General features: G+C 38.9%; 1 protein-coding gene across 3 annotated transcripts in view; it reads right to left on the bottom strand.

The window, feature by feature from the left end:
* Positions 1–458: 458 nt before the first annotated feature.
* The window catches only part of MSRB3 (methionine sulfoxide reductase B3), a 289,938-nt gene continuing 273,412 nt past the window's right edge, over positions 459–16,984 (bottom strand). For all 3 annotated transcript variants that reach the window (XM_075344863.1, XM_075344862.1, XM_075344864.1), the window contains exon 7: positions 459–3,086. In XM_075344863.1, coding sequence (XP_075200978.1) covers positions 2,931–3,086 — 156 coding nt within the window. In that variant the 3' untranslated portion in view covers positions 459–2,930. The remainder of the gene's footprint in view (positions 3,087–16,984) is intronic.

Here is a 16,984-nt window from a genome sequence, read left to right as displayed (position 1 = left end):
CCTTTACCATAAAATGAATGCTGTAAATAAAAAAAAAAATTAAAAAAGCAATTGGAGATTTCGCTATTTCACCACACTTGGAATTTTTCCCCCACTTTCCTGTGCATCACATGATAAAATGGATGTTGCCAATTAAAAGTACAACTTGTCCCGCAAAAAACAAGTCATCACTCAGCTATGTTAATGAAAAAATTAAAAAGTTATGGCTACTGGAATAAGGGGAGGAAAAAGCACAAAAAGGCAAAAACTGAAAATCACCTGGTTGGGAAGGAGTTATTATTTATAGGGCTAGATGATTAGTGATATGTCCAATATTAATCTTGGTAGATGCAACATCAGAGGTGCTATTACATGCCCTTGGCTAGTAGTAAAATCTACTAGCCATAGATACAGTACATTTCCCACAAGACACTTTGTCGTCAATATAAATTCTACATAAACACATGATAGGACACAAATGAGTGTGAAGGAGCAAACTTTATTTTTTTATTTATCCGAAATATATAATTGCAAAATCAAACATATTATTCTGTTAGTATTTTGTAACTGTACATTGAAAGAATATAAGAAATGTCTTGTATAAAATTACAATTTTCATTAACCTTTACTTACATGCTGTCTTGTTACATAAATTAGTTCTTCTGAGCTACTCTATAAATTACACATTAATATAGAAATGTGTTTGTGTATTTATACTTAGGCAAGTAGTCTCACTGCTGAGTCTTTGGAGCCGCTAGTTAGAGCGCGGTCAGACAGCCGGATGACTCGTCCAAGGGTAGCAGCTCAATGCTTGGACTGGGGGGTAGCTCTCCTGACCGAGCATGTATTTCTGTGCAGCTGTCACGTTCAGGTCAAGAGAGCCGCCCACCAGTCCGGGCATTGCGGTGTCATCCTCGGACGAGTCATCCGGCCGTCTGACTGTGCCCTTAAACTTAGTGTTTGCTTCCAAATAAGGCGGACCTTTCATTATACAAAAAAAATATATATATATTAGATATAGTGCAGAGAGAGATTTTCGTTTTGCATGGCTCCTGTGAATGCATTACTTTTGCATGACTTTTATGCAGGGACAAAATGGTGTAACATTTAGGCTATGTGCGCCTGTTGCGTACTGGCCCTGCAGAAATTTCTGCAGCGATTTAAAGAGCACACGTGCGCTTCAAATCGCTGCAGAAACAAAAGCCGATTCCATGCGCTCTGCATGTAGCCCCTCCCAGCCCCTCCCATAGACAGAGCAGGGACTTCATGCAGAGCGCACGAAAGAAGTGACATGTCACTTCTTAGAACGCGCGCTTCTTGCAGCAGCCGAAGCGCTGCGCTCTAATACGCCACGTGCGCACGGCTCCTGCACAATCTCCATAGATTGTGCTGGGGACGCAGGACGCATGCAGTTACGCTGCAGGGCAGATCGCAGCGGAACTGCATGCAATTACGCAACGTGCGCACATAGCCTTACCCTTGTTTTCCTGCTGTCCTTATTTCTGCTGAGCAGCATTCTGTTGCAATGAGTTGTTCCCCAATACAGTCTCAAGCTTTACAATTTCACATAAATACAAAGAAATGCAGAGAGAGAGAAGCTACAATTGCAACCTTCCTGTCAACTAATATTAACTACATTATTCCAGGTTTTTGAACATTTATACAGAGTCTGCAAATAAGGAAAGGGCAACAACAGACCGTGGATAGATAAGGAATATGTTACTAGTAATATATTCTTTAGGTATTCATTAATACTACTGATTTATGAAAAAATGTATGCTAACAGTGACGCTTTAGCACTTCCATGAATATTGTTTTTGATTACATCTGTATGTATGTAGTATTAGTGTATTAATATACTCCCTTAGCGCTGTCTTCTCCGGTATCTAGCGTCCTTCTGCTCCTCTCCTCAGTGATGTCACTGCTATTCGGATTAGAAAAGAGGAGAGGACAAGCGCTGGATACCGGCGTTAAGTAATGAAAAGATGCATTCATGGGGGGTTGATTTCGTTAAGAAAGAATAAAATTGCATGTGCAGTCATATACTGTTGACGGCATGGGGCACTTCATTAATTTAGAGTTGTAAACAGAGAGTAGTAAAACAAATTAAAATTGTACTGACACCCAGCAAAGACTGTTCAGAGAATTCCTAAATCTTGCAGCTTTTACTTACATTTTTTTTGGAAATTCCCTTAGAAATAAACATTGAGGATTTAACCGTGCCCACAGTTCAGCTTTCATTCCTTCTTTCCATTACTTCTTTGGTCTTTCATTTTTTAAATGTACATGTGTACTGTGAAGTTGTATAATACACCAAAACACTATTGCATAAAACACATTAATAAATAAAATTCTGGTGTAAAATACTCTAATAAGTCGCAATATTTTTGCACAACTAGTAAGTTGTGCAAAAATATTGTTGATTTTGTATTGTTATGCCCGTCCTGGCCAGATGGCAATATGGGAGTAGCATGGCCTGGATGCGGTGGGCTACACTCGTCCAATTCATGATGTTACACCACTTTGGTGGCTTAACTTACTACAGAAATGTATTTGAGTCTCTGACTAGCGTACACTTCCGGTGGAGGCACACAACATGTAACAGATGCATCTAATTCAATAAGTGGCCTCTCAATGAATTAGGAACATCACAGCTAGCCAGCCTAGTCACTAAGACTGGCATGTACAATGCTGGTCTTAATGTTATTTTACTTTGACCCTTGGTTATTGAAAAGAAGTGTTTCATAAATGATTTTTGTTAAAATTTCTAATTTCTGTACATACGAATGACCGCCTTGTAGATAAACCATGAATGACTCATTCTTTGGAGAAGCATAAAACATAACTGGAACTAGTGAATTTAGAGTGAGTTTGATATTCTGGAAAATTATTCAGGAAATGGTCAGTCCAGAAAGTGCCCATGAAACCTTACACTCTGCTAAGTACACTTTTTACAATTCAGTCTTTCCAGGTAAGTCTAAGGAAGTACTTCCCTTGGCGGCACCTGACTCTTCTGGTATGAAGTTCAATGATGCAGAGTTTATACAGTATCTTTTACCAGTTGGACGTGGACCATCGTCAAATACGTGACCAAGATGAGCACCGCACTAGAATGAATAAATAGTAAAAGTTAATTCTTTATAAATTAATAAACAACTATTACTAGTCATAAAATACATAAAGTGCCATATCAGGTTTTACAGAATCTTTATTTCTGTTCTATGGCAAAACCAATTTTCGCTCTACAGTCACCATGTATCCTCCAGTGTACTACACTAAAATAATTAATAAAGTGTACTTTATTGATTTCTATGTCCTGAGTGTTATGTCTTGCAATATACTTGAATAGTTTGATGACTATTATTAATTACTAAGTGATAAATACAATATCAAAGTTGCTGTCCAATATCAAAGATTTAACCCATAGGTAAAAAACTAATTCTGGTGACATCATGTCAACAGCGCTGCAGACAATCGCTGAACTCAATGGTTTGTGTTTGTTGGTAGGGCTGCTGTACTTAGCAAATGGCTGCAGCACTGTCAAAGTGATGTCACCACAGCAGGCGATCAACATAGACCAGAGCAGCAGTGAGAGGCATTGCTGAACCCCTTACCTGCTGCCTGATGACATACTGGACAGGAAAATAACTTTAGTAGGCAAAGATAGAGGCAGGGCACTTAACGACTCATTTGCAAATAATTTAAAATGCTGATTTCTTGGGAACATAGCAAAAGATAGAAGATATAAAGGTGTGGATGGAGTTAGCTTTCAAAAATCTGCATGATTGTTAATGCGATTTGGGAGGTGGGGGGTGTTGTGTTACCTAACAAATAGATTCCCTTTAAAGGAGTTGTGCACAAAAGTAAATGCGTTTTATAAAATGTTCGTAGTCACATAGGATAAATTTACATATTGCGGATTTTCTATGGTCAAATTCTGCAGCAAATTTGCAAGTATTTACCCAAAACTTTGCAATGGCAGAGTCACAAAAAAAAATCATACAGATCTTACTACAGATTTCCCTGCAGAATGGCAGTTGGACAAAAAAAAAGATACTCAACGTCGATGTAGATTCCTCCAATACATCAGGGGCAAGAAGAATCAGACACTGAAGAAGTTGTTGCTAGCATGTATCATATTTTTTGACTATAAAACACACTTTTTTCCACCTCAATTTTGGGAGGAAAATGGTGATACGTATTATAGTCCGAATGTACCTGGTTCGCTGTGGAAGGGCGGTTGAGGTGGAGCGGAGCCATAGAAGGTAGTAGCAGAGTCTCAGCTGCAGGAAGCCAGCAGTGGCAGGGAAATGAATATTCACTGCTCCAAACTCCAATAATCCTGCCCATCTCTCGTCACCGAGGTTAGTGATAGTATAGTAAAATTCATTTACTATCACTGATGCCAGCGCCGAAAGGTGGGCGGAATTATGGATGTGGGAAGCAGTAAACATTAATTTCCTTTTAATGGGGAAATGAATATTCACTGCTCATGCTGCCACTAGCGTCCTCCAGCGGAGACCCTGTTCCCCCTTTCTATTACCCCACTCCACTACCATTTACCCCTCCCCCACACACACACATACAGCAAACCAGGTACATATATACCTGGATGGTAAACATATATACCAAGAAGGAACCCAGGATGAGGAACATATATACAGGATGGGGAACATATATACCAAGGATGAGGGACATATATACCAGGATGGGGAACATATATACCAAGAAGAGGCCTAGGATGAGAAATATATATATGAAGATGAGGGACATATATACTAGAAAGGGGAACACATATACCAGGATGAGGGATATAGAGTGTATCCACCCATATCCTGTCCACTGCCATTAACTTGAGAATGGCGGCAGCTATAGGCATAGAAGTGATGTCTAGGTGTAGTAAAGTAGCCATGCGCTACGCAATGAAACCACCTATAGCGCCACCTGGTGGAAAACAACGGAGTTAGTTTTTTTATCTCAAAAATGAAACGAGATAGAGAAAAAAAGTGAATTAAAAAATTATAGGGCATCATCAATTCAATACGAATCGACACCTTGCATACAGAAATGCTATGATATGAAACCCATAACCCCCCCCAAAACATTAAATGCTGGTCACGCATATGGCGCTTATTTAACTTTGATGGTCAAAGTGGCCACCGTCAGCTGCAATGCACATCTGGACTCTGGACAGCATACTGTATCTTGCTGCACGTTGTGCAATATGGTAGGTGACACGTTTGCACAAGCATCTGTAATATGTCGTTGTAGGTCCTGTAATGTTTGTGGAGGGGTCGCATACACCTGCTGTTTAATGTGACCTCACAGAAAGAAGTCCAATGGGGTCAGGTTAGGTGAGCGTGGAGACCACTCCATGCAGCCACCATACCCAATGACTTTCACCAATAATAAGCCCCTTAATTCAAAAAGACGATTCCATTTAGAACCTAATTTAACCTACAATAACTGTACAGGAATCCATAATTTCTTAATCAAAAGTGAATTTTTATTTTTACTCATAATATTATCATAATATAATTCAAGAGATAGACATAGGACAACAGTTTCGTGAATATCAGGGAATGATAGTATAGCCGCACATATATAAATAAGGTGACGATTTCCAAGCAGATGGTGACCAGCACTCATGTATTATAAATCAGACTCCAGTATTTATAGACATCAATACAAGAATTGGTACATATTTAATTCTGTTATCACACCAGTGTGTTTTCACGTGAAAAATACTTTCAATATGACCCCTGTTTGTCTAAAGAGACATGATGATTTTTACTAATATAGCAACTATATGTCACACTGGGACCATAGATGGATACCACTAAGCGTTCAGACCCGCATAGTCAAAGTAGCTGACTCCAATTCACTCAAAAAATGGTTTAAGTATAACGGCATGCATATATATACGTATCCATATATGGACCACCAGTGGTGTTCCCATACCTCAAATGGGACCCGTGATGTTATAATGGTATATTTAATCCAAGATAATGCACATACCCTATGGATATCCACCAGTTCACAACCCGGCATATAGCCCAATGACTTGTAGGAAGGTCTCCATGAGGTATCGCTTCACATCTACAGCCTTGTGAGTTTTACACTTTCTAATTATAGCATTTCTATATGCAAGGTGTCGATTCGTATTGAATTGATGATGCCCTACAACTTTGTAATTCCCTTTTTTTCTCGATCTCGTTCCGTTGTCGAGATAATAATGCTAACTCCGTTGTTTTCCTCCAGGTGGCGCTATAAGTGGTTTCATTGCGTAGCGCATGGATACATTACTATATCTAGACACCAATTCTACTTTACTATACCAAGACACCACTTCTATTCCTATAGCTGCCACCGTTCTCAAGTTAATGGTGGTGGACAGGATATGAGTTGACATACAGTCATATGAAAAAGTTTGGGCACCCCTATTAATGTTAACCTTTTTTCTTTATAACAATTTGGGTTTTTGCAACAGCTATTTCAGTTTCATATATCTAATAACTGATGGACTGAGTAATATTTCTGGATTGAAATGAGGTTTATTGTACTAACAAAAAATGTGCAATCCGCATTTAAACAAAATTTGACCGGTGCAAAAGTATGGCCACCTCAACGTAAAAGTGACATTAATATTTTGTAGATCCTCCTTTTGCAAAAAATTACAGCCTCTAGTCGCTTCCTGTAGCTTTTAATGAGTTGCTGGATCCTGGATGAAGGTATATTTGACCATTCCTGTTTACAAAACAATTCCAGTTCAGTTAAGTTTGATGGTCACCGAGCATGGACAGCACGCTTCAAATCATCCCACAGATTTTCAATGATATTCAGGTCTGGGGACTGGGATGGCCATTCCAGAACATTGTAATTGTTCCTCTGCATGAATGCCTGAGTAGATTTGGAGCGGTGTTTTGGATCATTGTCTTGCTGAAATATCCATCCCCTGCGTAACTTCAACTTCGTCACTGATTCTTGCACATTATTGTCAAGAATCTGCTGATACTGAGTTGAATCCATGCGACCCTCAACTTTAACAAGATCCCCGGTGACAGCATTGGCCACACAGCCCCAAAGCATGATGGAACCTCCACCAAATTATACTGTGGGTAGCAAGTGCTTTTCTTGGAATGCCGTGTTTTTTTGCCTCCATGCATAACGCCTTTTTGTATGACCAAACAACTCAATCTTTGTTTCATCAGTCCACAGGACCTTCTTCCAAAATGTAACTGGCTTGTCCAAATGTGCTATTGCATACCTCAGGCGACTCTGTTTGTGGCGTGCTTGCAGAAATGGCTTCTTTCGCATCACTCTCCCATACAGCTTCTCCTTGTGCAACGTGCGCTGTATTGTTGACCGATGCACATTGACACCATCTGCAGCAAGATGATGCTGCAGGTCTTTGGAGGTGGTCTGTGGATTGTCCTTGACTGTTCTCACCATTCTTCTTCTCTGCCTTTCTGATATTTATCTTGGCCTGCCACTTCTGGGCTTAACAAGAAATGTACCTGTGTTCTTCCATTTCCTTACTATGTTCTTCACAGTGGAAACTGACAATTTAAATCTCTGAGACAACTTTTTGTATCCTTCCCCTGAACAACTATGTTGAATAATCTTTGTTTTCAGATCATTTGAGAGTTGTTTTGAGGAGCCCATGATGCCACTCTTCATAGGAGATTCAAATAGGAGAACAACTTGCAAGTGGCCACCTTAAATCCCTTTTCTCATGATTGGATACACCTGCCTATGAAGTTCAAAGCTCAATGAGGTTACAAAACCAATTTAGTGCTTTAGTAAGTCAGTAAAAAGTAGTTAGGAGGGTTCAAATCAAGAAATTGATAAGGGTGCCCATACTTTTGCACTGGTCAAATTTTGATTAAATGCGGATTGCACATTTTCTGTTAGTACAATAAACCTCATTTCAATCCAGAAATATTACTCAGTCCATCAGTTATTAGATATATGAAACTGAAATAGCTGTTGCAAAAACCCAAATTGTTATAAAGAAAAAAGGTTAACATTAATAGGGGTGCCCAAACTTTTTCATATGACTGTATATCAGGAAGGGGCCTAGGATGGAGGACATTATTACAGAATTGGGGACATTACCCCCTAAAAGTGTCAGCTGCAGATCCTCCCCATGACAGTGCGTCATGTTGACATTTTCTACTTCAATTTTTTTCCTTATTTTCCTCCTCTAAATATTAGGTGAGTCTTATGATCCGATGCGTCTTATACGCCATGAAAAACCTGTCAGTTACTTGTCAGTTACGAAAAGCAGGGCAGGGAGAAAAGACCAGGAACCTACTTCAAATTAGTCATCAGTGACATGTAGTCCCCTGCCCAGCTTTTAAGAGTATGTTTTTCTTAGTTTAGGAAACATGAATCAGCTAAAAGGTTTGTTTAATATGGTTTGTTATACAGTTGCCATTAAAGGCATTAACCCCTTAACGACCGCGGGCAGTAAAATTATGTCATAGCTTTCATAACGTTACTGCCCGCGGTCTGCTGGCAGTAGCATGCTGCGATCGGCACACATCTCAGCTGATTTTCACAGCTGAGATGTGTGCCTGCTAGGCACGAGCAGAATCGTTATCTGCTTGTGCCGTTTAACCCCTTATATGGCGCTGTCAATATGTGACAGCGCCATTATAAGCGCGATTGCGGTAAACTTTTACTTACCGCCCGATACCGGAAGTCATGTGACGCGATCACGTGACTTCTGATAGTTGTCATGGTAGCACAGGGTCATGTGATGACTCCTGTACTACACATGACTTGCTTTCACTTTCGCTGTGCCCGCTGCACAGTGAAAAAGACAGTGAGCGTATCTGCTGTTTACAGCTGTATAGCTGTGATCAGCAGATAGTGCAGTGCGATCCGACTGCTGATCGCAATAGCCCCCTAGGGGGACTAGTAAAATAATAAAAAAAAAGTTAAAAAAAAGTTTTAAAAAATTAAAAAAAAAAACAAAAAAACCTAAAAGTTCAAATCCCCCCCATTCGCCCCATTAAAAATTAAAGGGTTAAAAAAATAAAAAATATACACACATTTGGTATCGCCGCGTTCAGAAACACCCGATTTATCAAAATATAAAATCAATTAATCTGATCAGTATACGGCGTAGTGGCAAAAAAATTCAAAACGCCAAAACGACGTTTTTTTATCGCCACAACTTTTGCGCAAAATGCAATAAGAGGCGATCAAAACGTAGCATCTGCGCAAAAATGGTACCATTAAAAACGTCAGCTTGAGACGCAAAAAATAAGCTGTCACTGAGCTATAGATGCCGAAAAATGAGAACGTTACGGGTCACGGAATATGGCGTAAAACGTGCGCCACTTTTTTCGGACAAACTTCCGATTTTTTGTAACCCCTTATATAAAAGTAAACCTAGACATGTTTGCTGTCTACGAACTCGCACTGACCTGAGGCATCACACCCACACATCAGTTTTACCATATAGTGAACACAGTGAATAAAATATCTCAAAAACCATAGTGCTATCGCACTTTTTTTGCAATTTTTCTGCATTTGGAATTTTTTGCCGTTTTCCAGTACACTATATGGTAAAACTGATGATTTAATTTAAAAGTACAGCTCGTTTCACAAAAAATGAGCCCTCACATGACCATATTGACTGAAAAATAAAAAAGTTACGTCTCTCAGAAAAAGAATGGCGAAAAAAAAAAACGGAAAGCGAAAAATCGGCCGGTCGTGAAGGGGTTAATCAACTGAAAAACTGAATAAACGTTGAATAATTTTTGTGGCATCTCACTAGAACGGTCCTGCAGCTACAGTACAAGCTTTCAGCATTCCACACTCAATCTATAATACAACTGATAAAATGTATACTATAAAGTGTTAAAACGTCATGTGCTGACCACTGTTATTGCTGTGGTTAATGAACTGTGCCTGATTGTTAAAACACTGTATGAGCCCAATAACAACACTACCTGTCTGGAAAGGTTAGAGATTTTAACTCTTGTGAGTGAAATACACTCCTGCTATGCCTTTTGAACTCCAAATTAATAAGATTTGTTTGACGAGTGCTCGAGAAATCAATACAGCACGGTCTTGCATGTTGTACTCACAACCTTTCCTTTATTAACCTTTCACCGTCATAGCCTGTTTTCCCCTTCCTGCAAAGGCCAAATTTCACCATTCTGACCATTGACAAGTGGCAGGAAATAATAACAAGGTCTCTTTGCGCTGTTGTGAAGCTCATAAGAAGTTATTCCAAACTTTTTCTTCCGCATAAACCAAATTTGTTGATTCATAGAATCATAGATTCATAGAATATTAGAGTTGGAATGGACCTCCTGGGTCATCTAGTCCAACCCCCTGCTCAAAGCAAGATTCACTAAATCATCCCAGATAGATGTCCGTCCAACCTCTTTTTAAAGACTTCCATTGAAGCAGAACTCACAACCTCTCGTGGCAGCCTGTTCCACTTGTTGATCACCCTTACTGTCAAAAAGTGTTTTCTAATATCTTATCTGTGTCTCCACCCCATCAGTTTCATCCCATTGCTTCTAGACTTCCCTTGTGAAAATGAGAATAAAACTGATCCCTCTACAGTGTGACAGCTTTTAAGATATTTGCAGACAGCTATTAGGTCTCCTCTCAGTCTCTCTTTTGCAAGCTAAACAATCCTAAATCCTGTAACCGTTCTTCATAGGACATGGGTTGCAGACCAGTCACGATTCTGGTCCCTCTTCTCTGAACTTGCTCCAGTTTGTTCATGTCTTTTTTTAAAATGCGGTGCCCAGAACAAAATATTCCAGACAATATTGGACACAATATTCCAGATGAGGTCTGACCAAACAGGAGTAAAGGAGGATAATAACTTCACGTTATCTAGAATGTATGCTTCTGTTAATACATCCTAGAATGTTGTTTGCGTTTTTTGCTGCTGCATCACACTGTTGACTCATGTTCAGTCTGTGTTCTATTAGTATACCTAAGTCTTTTTCACACATGCTGTTGGATAGCTCTATTCCTCCCATGCTGTATATGCTCTTTTCATTATTCTTGCCAAGATGTATGACTTTGCATTTCTTCCTGTTAAAAAACATTCTATTAGTTGCTGCCCACTGTTCCAGCTTGTTTAGATATTGTTGAATCCTCTCTCTTCTCTAGTATTAGCTCTTCCTCCTAGCTTTGTGTCATCATCAAATTTAATCATTTTATCCTTAATTCCTTCATCTAAATCAATGATAAAGATGTTGAACAACACGGGGCCCAGGACAGAGCCCTGTAGTACCCTACTTGTGACAGTCTTCCAACTGGATGTGCAGCCATTTATGACCACTCTTTGACTCCGATCACTAAGCCAGTTACGAATCCATCTAACAGTTGCCTTGTCCATGCTACACTTGGTCATTTTTTCAATAAGGATTGTATGAGATACTTTGTCAAATGCTTTGCTGAAGTCAAGATATACTATATCTACTGCTTTTCCCTGATCCACCCAGTCAGTGATTTTGTCATAGAATGAAATTAAGTTAGTCTGACATGACTTATTAGTTACAAACACATGCTGGCTCTGGTTAATCACTTCATTCTCATCCAGGTAGTTGCATAAAAGTTGTTTAATAATTTGTTCAAAGATCTTTCCTGGTATGGAAGTCAGGCTCACAGGCCAGTAGTTCCCTGGGTCCACTTTTTCCCCAATTTCGGTTTGTGCTCAAGAAGACGTTTGGAAAAACTTCCAAACGCGTCCAGTTACTGGCATTATTGGTCTGTGGATTCTTCAGCAGTTGTCATATACAATACACTTTCTGTGTTATGATTGTCACAACCAAGTAAGGTGAGCAAGATACACTACAGTTCAATAGTTTATGGTCACTTAGATAATTTCTTATTTTTGAAAGAAAAGCAATTTTTTTTAATGAAGCTAACATTAAATTAAACAGAAGACTCCAAGAACACTCTATACATTAATGTGGTAAATGACTATTCTAGCTGCAAACGTCTGATTTTTAATGCAACATCTACATAGGTGTATAGAGGCCTATTTCCAACAACCACCACTCCGGTGTTCTAATGGTACATTGTGTTTGCTAACTGTGTTAGAAGGCTAATGGATGTTTAGAAATCCCTTGAAAACCCTTGTGCAAGATTGTTAGCACAGCTGAAAACAGTTTAGCTGATTAAAGAAGCTATAAAACTGACCTTCCTTTCAGCTAGTTGAGAATCTGGAGCATTACATTTGTTGGTTCTATTAAGCTCTCAAAATGGCCAGAAAAAGAGAACTTGCATGTGAAACTTGACAGTCTATTCTTGTTCTTAGAAATTAAGGCTATTCCATGCGAGAAATTGCCAAGAAACTGAAGATTTCCTACAACGGTGTGTACTACTCCTTTCAGAGGAGAGCACAAACAGGCTCTAACCAGAGTGGAAAGAGAAGTGGGAGGCCCCAGTGCACAACTGAGCAACAAGACAAGTACATTAGAGTCTCTACTTTGAGAAATTGACGCCTCACAGGTCCTCAACTGGCAGCTTCATTAAATAGTACCCGCAAAACACCAGTGTCAACGTCTACACTGAAGAGGCAACTCTGGGATGCTGGCTTTCAGGGCAGAGTGGCAAAGAAAAAGCCATATCTGAGACTGGCTAAAAAAGGAAAAGATTAATATGGGCAAAAGAACACAGACATTGGACAGAGGAAGATTGGAAAAAAGTGTTATGGACAGACAAATCAAAGTTTGAGGTGTTTGGATCACACAAAAGAACATTTGTGAGATGTAGAACATCTGAAAAGATGCTGGAAGAGTGCATGACGCCATCTGTCAAGCATAGTGGAGGTAATGTGATGGTTTGAGGTTGCTTTGGTGCTGGTAACGTGGGATATTTGTAAAAAGGGATTTTGGATAAGGAAGGCTATCACTCCATTTTGAAATGCCATGCCATACCCTGTGGACAGCGCTTGATTGAGCCAAATTCATCCTACAACAGGACAATGACCCAACGCACACCTCCAAATTATGAATGAACTATTTAGCTAAGAAGCAGGCAGCTGTTATTCTATCTGTAATGGAGTGGCCAGCCCAGTCACCAGATCTCAACCCTATTGAGCTATTGTGAGAGCAGCTTGACTGTATGGTACGCAAAAAGTGCCCATCAAGCCAATTCAACTTGTGGGAGGGGGGAAGCATGGGGTGAAATATCTCCAGATTACCTCAGCAAATTAACAGCTAGCATGCCAAAGGTTTGCAAAGCTGTAATTGCTGCAAAGGAGCATTCTGTGACGAAAGCAAAGTCTGAAAAAAAAATTATTATTTCAAGTAAAAATCATTATTTCTAACCTAGTCAATGTCTGGACTATATTTTCTATTTATTATGCAACTAATTTGATAAATAACAGTATGATTTTTCATGGAAAAGACAAAATTGTCTGGGTGACCCCAAACTTTTGAACTGTAGTTTATGCCTACATGTTATCTTAGTTCTGTAGATAAGATCAAATTGCGCTTTCTGTTTTCCTACATTTTTTGGTCCCCCCACTCCCAACCCCTCCCTTCCCACTCCCCTCCCCCTCCCTCCCATCCCCATCTCCCCTTCTCTCTCCGTGACATCGTACATTATACCTATATGAGAGCATAGGATTCAAATCACTACTAGGGTATTAGTGGATTGTACACATAATGCGCGAACAGGTTATTTATACCGTTCAGTTAGTAAAGGCAGTATTACAATATAGGTCACTAAAAGTAATTCACTGATTGAGACAGGGATTTCCCAAATATACATATAAACATATTGCATAACATACATAACATACATACATAACATATTGCAGGACATTTTCATGCCCATACACATTTAAATTGATGTAATCCCTATTTTTACTATAATATATGCTACTATCGCTGTCGCCTTACCTTGGTGTGATCGGTAGCACAACAGAAAAGAAGAGACGGGATTCTTCTACTTGACCCCGGAACCTTGTCTAACCGGTGGAATTAATTATCAGCGGGAGTCCGATAGAATACGCTACTTTAAACATTTATATACTTATTTATTTTTATTAATTATTTACTATTCTAAGGGCCATAACACCATGGAAACTATACATTACATACCATTTGTTTATCCCTATTTTGGTATTTTCAATATAGATATTAAATTTTCCCTTACATATTAGGGTCTTTATCTTCATAATATAGATTGTTGCGAACGAGATTCTGTAACTGTATCCTCTCCAAGAACAGAATCATTAATATTCCTAGAATGAATAGCGCCTCTTAATGACACAACATAGACTGGATATATATTTCATTTTATTTTATTTTATTCTTTAATTTACCATTTCACCATATGACGCTATCGATTTTTCATAATTTTTTCCATATACTCCTTTAATAGAATTATACTTAATAATATATTAATTTTTTTTTTTTTTTGGAATTCCGACTATATTATCATATAGGGAAACAAGGATGATTTGCTCTATACAATGATTCCCTATATTACGTGCGATTCCTAACCTGAGTATACTTATACACCTTGACATCTCAGATACAGGTATGCAAATTCACATTTACATACTTACATATGGTTTTATTATTAGATTAGTTTAGTTTTTTATTCATACGTTCCCTATTTTTGTTTGCGAACATACATAAAATTCCATGTCTGGGGATATAAATATAAATATAGTTTCCATGTGGTCTCTCCACCGTGTTAAACTGCTTCATGCATTAACCATAAGGATTTAGGCATATGTTGTATGGGTCATCTTCTTTGAATTTTGCATATATTATACACCTTGCCTCTAACCAACGTTTTACCTCTATCACCCCTCCCCTGCCTGCGCTCAGTATGGAATGTCCAACACACCTGTCCCCCCTTTTTGCAATTATGGCACCTCCGCCTCAACCCTGTCCTTGGTTTGTGTATTAGTCTATATTAGCAGCTTTTTGTCTAGCATAGGACACTTATGATTAAGGACTGTTGCTTTTATACTCGAAGTCCGAAACGCGTTAAGTACTCCTATGTACTAATACAGTATCTTGCCCTTGGTCTTCATGCTATTTTTAATGCTTCAATAAAGATCAAGATGGTTTTATCTTAAGAGGAATTCGTGCCGGATCCTTTCTTCCTTTCTACTGCTATTCAACTACCTGTTTGTAGCAAATTTACTTTAACATTTTTATGGTTATTTGTGAAAATATCAGAATCTTGGCAAAACTTTAAAATTTAGCAATTTTCAAACTGTTAATTTTTATGTCCCTAAACCAAAATCAGAGAGTTAGGTCACACAAAATAGTTAATAAATAATATTTATTATGTCTACCTTACATCAGCACCATTTTTGAAACTTTTTTTTGTTAGAAAGCTCAGAATTAAAGGAGCACCATATTATAGCACATTGATTTGATGTTATGGTTTGCAGGTGCCATGTCACATTGGCTGAGCCCCTGAGATGTAGGAAAAACAGAACTCCCCAATAAGTGACTTCACTTTACAAAATACACCTCTCAATGAATTCATTTAGGGGTGCAGTGATCATATTGACACCAGAGATTTGTCACACATTAGGCAGCGAAGAGAGAATAATTACATTTTTACCACAAAAATGTACTTTTGCATCAGATTTTACATTTTCACAAGGGGAAATGGGTAACAATGGCACTAAATGTGTCACACTATTTCTGCCTCTGAGTGTGACAATACCCCATATATGGCTGAGTAGTACTGGTAAGCCACACGGTAAAACTTGCAAGGGAGGGAAGATGCGCTATTTGGCCATTTGAACACAGATTTTCCTAGAATAGTTTGCGAATGCCATACAGTGCCAGAAGAGCAGAATCCCCCTTCAAGTGTCTCCATTTTGGAAATGACACCCATCTGTGAATTTATTCACAGATGTAGTGACTGTTTTAACTCTATGGGTGCTTTCCAGGAACAAACATCAAGGGATGTTGTTGAGTAAAAATTGCAAATCTGCCATTGTAGAGCTCATACATTGCAGTGCCCGTAGATTGTGCCCAGCTCATGCTCCTGGAGACACATACCTGATAAATTAGGCAGGCTCTCCTCACTACAGAATTGCAAAACATGTGGACCCTAGATGTGGATTAAGCACATTATAGGGCTCAGAAATGAGGGGGCCATTTGGATTTGGGAGAGCAGATTTTCCTAAATTTCTTTTTGGGGGAAGCGGTGGGGCTTTTGCAGCGCCTGTGGGTTACAAGTAATGTGGAAACCACTTATATTTCCTTTGACAGATGATGGACCTGAGTGGATGCTTGTTTATTTTTTGTGGCATGAGTTGATGCTTTTATTGGGAACATTTTACATGAAATTTGGATCACATTTATCCTGTGCTCTATGCTGAGCACTAACTTTTGGGTTTGCACCTAAATCTCTGAATGATGTGATTCAGATGAAACCCCCATCCATAGGATCTAATCACCATACTGAGGCAGCAGAACTCCGCTTAGCCTCTGTTCAGCATTGTTCGTATTTTCAGAAGTGCACAAAACTAAGGCCAACTGCATCTTGATGAATGCTTAAATAGACGGACACCGCTGGACAATAGGCCAGAGACTGTGTCTACTTTTGCCTCATTAAAGTGAGTGTTCTGTCAGAAGTTCCAACTGAATCATGTATTTCAGAGATTTACACGTATACCTCTGTGTAAGTGCTCAGTGTAGAACGCAAGATAAATGTTTTAATTATTTTTTATGCAATTCACAGTGCGGCACAAGTGATAAGATGGTTTTATTATTTGGGGCAGTTTTTATGTTTGGCTACACACTAAAACAACGCTCTTAAAAAGTTATTGCATCACCACATTTTAACAGCTATAATTTTTTTGTTTTTCTGCTGACAGAGTCATGTGAGGGCTTGTTGTTTGCGGGATGCATTGACATTTTTATTGGTACCATTTTCAGACACAGACATTTTTGACCAATTTTTATTATGATTTTTGGGAGGCAGAATGAACAAAAAACAGCAATTCAGAAATAGCTTTTTTAGGTTTTGC

This window comes from Anomaloglossus baeobatrachus, chromosome 4 (genome assembly GCF_048569485.1).
Source record: "Anomaloglossus baeobatrachus isolate aAnoBae1 chromosome 4, aAnoBae1.hap1, whole genome shotgun sequence".
NCBI lineage: Eukaryota > Metazoa > Chordata > Amphibia > Anura > Aromobatidae > Anomaloglossus > Anomaloglossus baeobatrachus.
This window is presented reverse-complemented; position numbering and strand designations above follow the sequence as displayed.